An 8,290-nucleotide genomic window follows, 5' to 3' on the forward strand; every position below is an offset into this window, starting at 1 on the left:
AGTAGGCGGAGCCGAGCCACCCACCGAGCAGCCTGGCGCACTAGTCGGGAACCGGAATGGCCACCAACGCATGAGGCTGGGCCAACCCAGTTTGGCGGGCCGAAGCCCACGCCGGTTTGGTTCGGCGAGCCGGGCCCCAGTCGGTCCAGTGGCCAATCGAAAGCCGGAGTTCACGCTGGCCCCCAGCTGGACCTTGTGATGGATCTTCGGTCGTCCACCGGACCGGCGCCAATACAACACTCATATAGATTTTCGGCGGTGAGCCCGGTGCTCCGGTTTGCATGCCGGTTTCGTAGAACTCCTTCAAAATGCAATTTTCTCAAAGGACTAAGCTCTCCCACTATGTGTGATGGAAATATGAGGTGGTAGGATGTATATGTAGTGTTGACGACAACCCCATCAAGATCATAGAAACCAGAGCGAAACACTATCACTTCTCTTGTTTGACGAATGGTGGGGGTGCTCCTATCACCTTTCAAAAACGTCGGTGGACTAAAACTTGTGTATGCATTAGTCCATACTTTAGGTAAGGTGTCGATCATTAGCTAAAATAGCTTTGCAGAAGGTGGAATCCATTCGTCTCGCGTTATTGTTTATAGTTGTCGTGAGGTGATCCAGTAACCTATTTTTATTTTTTATTACTTTAACTCTTTTTATTATTGTTGGTGATTATGTTATATCGGTGAAATTTTCGTTAAAGGATGCCGCGGAAGAAGAGAAGTTAGTTGCACAGTGTAGGTCGGAATATTTAGCTGGTTGAGGGTGCAGCTTCCACAACGTGTTCCACTCCATCTGGTGCACAATGCCACGAACCACCACTTGGATGGGTTTTTTTCTTGCACTTCCCATCACGTTTAATCGATTGCAGTATATACCATTTGATGATCCAATGACTAACTTTTTGCGAAAATTTTAATGATCTATTAATAATCATTAATAGTACTCCCCCGGTTCATATTAATTGACTCTAATATGGATGTACCTAGACACATTTTAGTTCTAGATACATTCATATTGAAGTCAATTAATATGAATCGGAGGGAGTACTATAAATGGCTTAAGTAAAAATTTATAAAAAGACACTCAGACCACTTAGCGACGACTACATACACTAGCACAAGTCAAAGGTGTGCCGCGGTCCTCGCCCCTCCATCACCAGAGTCAGAAAAAACTTGTCGTAGTAGAGCTTGTTGTAGTAAAATATATATGAAACAATGTCTAGGAGGAACTAGAACACTGCGTGACAATTCCAGTAATTCGTCCTTGACAGGAATCAAACTCTGGTCGTTAGCGTACGCTACTACGACCCAACCACTAGGCTAAGCCCACGTCATCAAAGCTTGTTGTAGTAGACAAACAAAAAGTTATCGTGCTAAGGCATCGAAGAACCAACACATCAGAGCAACAACCATCACCAATGATCCGTAGATCAAAAGAGGCTGACATGAAACCACACAAAGAACACCAAAACTAATCAGGTCCCAGTAGATCTGCCGGACACATAACTCCATGCACTTTTTGTCAGTGCTACGTACCACTAGAGCAAGGATAGGGCGAAGAAGACCTTATTCTGACTTCAAGATGTAGCCGCCGCCAGAATATCCCTAAAAATACTGAAAAACAACCTTAAAAAGAGCGAAAAATTCCCACGAGCGAGGGTCATGGTCTGTTATACCTTCAAAAACCCAAGACCGCTGAAGACGCAGCAGACCATCGATATCGCCGAGGAGGATGAAACCCTAAATTCCTAGATTGGTTTTGTGCCTGCTGCCACCTCCCGGTCCCTCTCCTGGCTGGACGTACCGACCAATGCTCGTATATAATCAACTATTAGTCTGGTTGCCAGCTGACAGGTGAGCTTAGCATAACATCGCTTCCATGGATGTAAGAAATAGTAGAATCTTCAAATAAACATAAAAATAACTAGTCACCAAAAGTACTCGATTTTAAATGAAGTATAATGAAGTATGAATGGTTACTTCAGAAATTAGTACATATAGTTTTACAAACCAAATACTCGTGACAAACTAAAGAAATCTTAGGAAAATAATTATCTATCTAGAATTCAAGAATTTTTTCTAGCTATTCCGTTTGGAGTATAGTAAACCTGTTTTGAACATTAATTGTCCATCTCAAATATTAAACAGGTACCTTATGAGCTTCTTGTCATATGAATTTTCATGATCTAGAAAATTCTTCGACATTCTTTTCAAAATGAAGGGGTATATAAATATATGGGCTATGGGTATTTGTTTTCAAATATAAGCAAAAATACATTTTAACGTAAAATTTTAATGATACATATATAATGTACTAGTATATTATTCATATTCTAGAGTGCATCCAAATTTCTGGAGAACAACTTTTCATAAATTATTTAAGTTTTTATGTTTGTGTACATTAATTAGAGCATTCACATTGTGAGGTCCTAGCTACTCCCTCCGTCACGGTTGAACAGACACGCATGTAGTTTAAGAAATTGCTTTGCCCATTATTTTAGTCAATAAAATATGAAATATGTCACAAAAATTATATCATTGGAAAGTTTTTTTACATACAAATCTAATGATATAGATTTTGTAGACATAAAATTTATTTTATTGACCAAATCAGTGGTCCTGTTAAATCGAGACGGAGGGAGTATCGATTTGTTTGAACATGGCTAATTAGTTGATTCGATAACTTAATTGGGTGAAAATCAAAACAGACCCCACCTAGTGGAAAATGCAAAAAATGAAAGTCTGCCTAAGTGGTCGTTTGTGCGACATGTAGACTTGTAGAGTAGAACACGGTGAAAGCTGCTTCAATTTCCTCTCCGAGATAAGAACTGACAATTAAATGATAGTTGCGGAGATGTTATAGAACTGAGAATTAAAAGATAGCTGCGGAGATGTTATTGCAAAGGTTTGGGAGCAAATCAACAATCCCGAGGGTAGACTGCCATATGCCAAGGCGGAAAAATGCAGAAAAATCCCAGATGCTTTTATATATGTAAGCAAAACCATCTACCTATTTGAAGTGAAAACTGAACTCTCCCAAGCTCAACTCAACCACCACCAAAAACTCCACCAACAGCCCGATAGGAAACAAGGTGACAATCTAACAAAAAGTTACACCCCAAATCCTACGCGAACAGGTGGAACAAATTCTCGTAGTCTTGAGAGATGTTCCGACCTACCTACTGTTCTATTCATTTGCTGTCAGTAAAATCAGCATCTATAACGTCACCATCATCTCCTGGCTTCTCAGATGAAGCTGCAGAATCAGCAGCACCATCAGCTCCAGGAGTAGGGCCTGCTCCGGGGGCGCCCTGCTGCTGGTAGAGGGACTGGCCAAGCTGCATCACTTCTTGGTTCAGTGCAGCCAGTGCATCCTTTATGGTCTGGGTTGATCCGCCAGCAACTGCATCCTGGAGTTCCTTAAGTTTCCCCTCGACCTTCCCCTTGACATCACCTGGGACCTTGTCGCCAAGCTCCTTCAGTTGTTTCTCAGTCTGGTAGATGACAGACTCCGCCTGGTTCTTGGTGTCGATTGCGTCTCTCTTCTCTTTGTCCTCGGACGCGAACTTCTCGGCTTCTTCGACCATCTTCTCCACCTGAATAGTTGTTCATTGATGTCATGTTAGTCCAAAGGATTAAAAGTGTTTAATGCTATAAAAACTGAGAAAGTAAACTTGATAATCTGAGTGCTTCATCAATGCATATACTGCATACCTCATCCTTCGGCAATGTGCTGGCTCCGGTGATAGTGATGTCCTGCTTCTTTCCAGTGCCTTTGTCCACAGCAGCAACAGACAGGATACCGTTGGCATCAATATCAAACTTGACTTCAATTTGTGGAACACCACGTGGAGCAGGAGGAATTCCATCAAGCCGGAAGCTACCAAGAGATTTGTTGTCCCTGACAAACTCTCTTTCTCCTTGGAGAACATTAATCTCCACACTTGTCTGTCCATCAGCAGCAGTCGAGAAGACCTCTGACTTTGAGGTGGGCAGGGTTGTATTCCTTGGGATAATCTTGGTCATCACCCCACCCAGTGTCTCCAAACCTATAGACAGTGGCGTGACATCGAGAAGCACAATATCGCTCACATCGCCCGACAATACTCCTGCCTGTTGTCATTTTGTTTGTCAGATATAGTCATTATCTAAGTAATCTAGTATGTGCTATTGTAGAATATATATAAGAGAGCACTGATTGTCCCCAGTGCTGATGCTAGCCACTTGCCACAAAATAGCAGCACTATCTACTAGGCCATACATATGGTTTTAAGTTCTTCAGGTATTTTCACTATGATTTATGTGTCTTTTTTTTGGTGTAATATGATTTCTGTGTCTAGGCCCATCTATTCGGCTCAAATTTAAGACAGATTATTATCTGCTCACTATTTTTATGAAGTAGCATAGAAAAGGAACATCAGGATCCTAAGTTAGCTAACTTTGAAGAAATAATTCTCATGAACTGACCTGCACAGCTGCTCCAAGGGCAACAACCTCATCAGGGTTGACTGTCACATTCGGGTCCTTTCCAGTCATTTTCTTCACAAGCTCCTGAACAGCTGGAATTCTGGTGGAACCACCCACAAGAATCACCTCATCTATTTCTTTAAGTGACAGCTTCGCATCTCTAAGAGAGTTGTCGACAGGTGTCCTCAGCCTAAAAGACGATTGTAAAATTAAAAAATAGTTAAGTTTTGGCGTAACAAAATACAGCCATTACACTCACCCACTATTCAGAGTAGTTGCTATATGCATTTGAAAAAACAAACCAGGAATAAATGTATGCTTCCATCAATGCACTAACATGAGGCATGATACTATACCTGTCAAGAAGATCTGAGCATAGCTCCTCAAATTTGCCCCTGGTAATTGTTGTCTCAATGTGCTTGGGCCCATCAGCAGTAGCTGTTATGAAAGGTAAGCTGAAAAAAATAAGAATAGGTGAGGAACAAAGATGCAAAAAACACAGTATTAGAACCAAATAGAGAGGCAGAGCAAACTAACCTAATATTTGTTTGGGTCAATGATGATAACTCCATTTTTGCCTTCTCAGCTGCTTCTGTAAGTCGCTGAAGAGCTTGCTTGTCTTTCAGCAGCTCAATACCCTCATCATTTTTGAAGCTCCCAGCCAACCAATCAACAATTCTCTGGCAACAGAAATGATTTGTGAGAATATACAGCATGCAGAATCATAAAGATGCTGAACATTTTTGCTAACAGAGACCATGAGTAGTGAAGCACAAAAGGGGTAAGATTATTATGCAACGCAAGAGGTGGATCTTTATTCATCTATTTGACCAAAACGAATACATATACATTCTAAGAACTGAAGGGATGCATGAGCTCACTAGAGAACGGGCACAGAAGTGTTGTTGATTGCCTAGAACCAGGGATCCAACGAAAATCAAAAGATACTGAGAACCTAACATGCTGCTAACTCATTGTTCTCCTGCCTGTACAAAAGACTAGAACAGGCAACAACAAAAATCATATGCATTGACTATCAAACTGAATAAATACAAAATCACTCTACACAGTGAAGTGTACAACTTAAGTCATATCAACACAAATACTCCCTCCGTTCCATAATTCTTGTTGCAAATTTAGATGTACGTAGACATATTTTGAGGATAAATGCATCCAAATCCACGACAAGAATTATGGACAGAGGGAGTAGTAACTTACCGCATTGCACATCCCCTTTGCATCATGACTACACATGCAATTACATAATACAAATTGGACTCAAGTTCTAAACCAAATACTAGCAAATAAGATGAGGCAGACTGAACAACTTTGGAATCAATAATGCTGGCACGAGACAGATGGCCATATCAAGAAATACCTTGTCAAAGTCATCGCCCCCAAGATGGGTGTCACCAGAAGTAGATAGCACCTCAAAAACACCATCACCAACCTCAAGAACTGAAAGCATAACAGGAGATGTAATAACAAACTGAGAAACTGAGATATGGTCAAACAGGTCAAAATAGTTCATACTTTTTTTAATTCAACGTACAGAAATAACAACAGAGCATGTTTCTACTAGCCTAGTATGGCCTTGATGTTGTGTACTCCCTCTCTCACAGTTTATTAGGTGTGAGCGTACCCCTAGGTCGCAAATTTAATCAGTTAGCATTAGTTATATGTTATAAAAATTATATCATTAGAAAGTTTCTATGTTCTATTTTCTAATAATATAATTTTTGCATTATATAATTTAAATTATATAGGTCAAATTAGCAACCTAGGGATACGGGGAAGACTAATAAACTGAGACGGAGGGAGTAGTACTTTATGAGTGCCTATATAGGTAGATTATATCTATAGGACAGAACTATTTAAGAACTTACTATTGATCGAACTCCAAAATGCTCTACCTTGTGCTAATATAGATTCATAGGGCAATGAGACAAGTTTTATGACCAATGTATCAGGATATGAGATAAGACCAAATACGTCAAAAATTTGACGAATTACCCATACATATCTCCATAGTACTGTACTATTAGTTATGTTAGCTATTCTGCACTCTATTATTAATGCACAGACATAAGTGTTGAAACTACTGCAGATTGTAGCAGTTACTGGGCATCAATTTCCCATATAAAAGAGTATAAATAAAGATCTCAAAATTCAAAATATATACCTGAAACATCAAAGGTGCCTCCTCCGAGGTCAAAAACTAGAATTGTCTCATTGCTCTTTTTTTCAAAACCATATGCTAACGACGCTGCAGTAGGCTCATTTATGATACGGAGAACATCCAACCCAGCAATGCGGCCAGCATCTTTTGTAGCTGTCCTCTGCGAGTCGTTGAAGTAAGCAGGGACAGTGATCACAGCCTTGGTGACTTTGTCATTTAAAAACTTTGACGCATCATCAACCAGCTTTCTCAAAACCTGGATAATAAATGACCTTTAGAAACAGCTTGCAGCACAAACATAACCCACATAATATTAGGTTAACAACTGTTGGTCAAAGCACGGACCTAGAGTATCAAGATTAGACTTGGATTTCAAAAAGGGGGGGCGTTGTGTTGACGAAAACAACTGAATGTTGGTAGTTGAAACACGAGCTTTGACCAAAAGTTGCAATATTCCATTCCAGGACTAACGCTGTTGATTCTTTCTTCTTTCAAAGTACTACAGAGTTGAATATTGTAGTAGCACAGAGCTTGACACGCCATTAGGAACATAACAAGTAAAGCATGTAGTAGTAAGATTTAACTCAACCGTAGGTCCATGGACTTGATATAAAGTTACATTAAGTTCTAGTTTAAGACAAGAATTCTCAATTCTACACCTAAAATTCCATGACTAGAAACTTTATCACTAGCATAAGAATAAGCAATGACACCTTATCTTATCTGAGGGAACAGCGCAATGTTAAAAAGAATCGGTATTGCGCTTTATACCTGCGCAGAGATCTCCTCGGCAGCGAATTGCTTGCCGATAGCTGGACAATCGAGCTTGACGTTGCCGTTGTCGTCCCTAACGATGCGGTAGGACACCTGCTTTGACTCCTCCGCGACCTCGTTCATCTTTCGGCCGATGAACCGTTTGACGGAGAAGAAGGTGTTCTCTGGGTTGACCACCGCCTGCCGCTTGGCGATCTGCCCCACCAGCCGGTCCCCGGCCTTGGTGTAGGCCACGACCGACGGCGTGGTCCGCGCCCCCTCGGCGTTGGTGACGATTGTGGGCTTGCCGCCCTCCATCGCCGCCACGGCGGAGTTGGTGGTCCCGAGGTCGATCCCCACCACCTTCTCGCAGGTGACCCGCAGTGGCCGCCACCGCCGGCCCCCGCTCCCGTACACCGCCGCCGCCGTCCGGACGTTGACGGAGGGGCGCCGGCTGCCGTGGTGGACGAAGAAGGGGGTCGAGGTGGGGAAGGTCGTGGTTGACATGGCTGAGAGCAGCAGAGATTGCGAAACCCTAGAAGAAGGGGGATTAAAACGAAGGGAGTGTGGTGGGTTTTGCCGGATTGGGAAGAATGGCGAGAAGAGAGGACGGGGAAGGATAAGAAGAAGGTTTTATATAGACACGCTCCTGATAATAGTGTAGGGTTGGTAGCAAGTAGCATAGAAAAAAATTCTTACCGCAAGAATGAATAACAAGTCAAGATATAATCTAGTAGATGGGATCAACATACTCACGAAGATCTCTAAGCGTTTAATGAGACAGATCTCGTGGATGATGTAGTCGATCAGTTGCCGCTCTCAGGAGCGAGTGAAGATCCCGTCGGTGCCGCAATCGGACATCACCTCTGCACTCGGTCACACGTACGTGTTG

The 8,290-nt window shown here is 42.0% G+C and overlaps 1 protein-coding gene across 1 annotated transcript; it reads right to left on the minus strand.

Moving 5' to 3' along the window:
- Positions 1-2,865: 2,865 nt before the first annotated feature.
- On the minus strand, positions 2,866-7,993 carry LOC124649644 (heat shock 70 kDa protein 6, chloroplastic-like). Its single transcript, XM_047189243.1, has 8 exons — positions 7,417-7,993; positions 6,649-6,901; positions 5,845-5,924; positions 5,004-5,146; positions 4,823-4,921; positions 4,467-4,656; positions 3,714-4,112; positions 2,866-3,595 (listed from the first exon to the last, which is right to left on the minus strand). Exons 1-8 carry the CDS (start codon positions 7,903-7,905, stop codon positions 3,191-3,193), a joined length of 2,058 nt encoding a protein of 685 aa, XP_047045199.1. The 5' UTR covers positions 7,906-7,993; the 3' UTR covers positions 2,866-3,190.
- Positions 7,994-8,290: the final 297 nt, after the last annotated feature.

The sequence above is a fragment of the Lolium rigidum genome, chromosome 4, assembly GCF_022539505.1.
Source record: "Lolium rigidum isolate FL_2022 chromosome 4, APGP_CSIRO_Lrig_0.1, whole genome shotgun sequence".
NCBI lineage: Eukaryota > Viridiplantae > Streptophyta > Magnoliopsida > Poales > Poaceae > Lolium > Lolium rigidum.

What these genes read in the sequence shown, in the direction of transcription:
- LOC124649644 (XM_047189243.1), bottom strand. Translation starts at nt 7,905, where the DNA reads ATGTCAACCACGACCTTCCCCACCTCGACCCCCTTCTTCGTCCACCAC. An exon ending in TGCTCAGATCTTCTTGACAG is followed by an intron (nt 4,657 to 4,822) that starts GTATAGTATCAT and finishes ATCGTCTTTTAG; the next exon opens with GCTGAGGACACCTGTCGACA. An exon ending in CCCTTGGAGCAGCTGTGCAG is followed by an intron (nt 4,113 to 4,466) that starts GTCAGTTCATGA and finishes AAATGACAACAG; the next exon opens with GCAGGAGTATTGTCGGGCGA.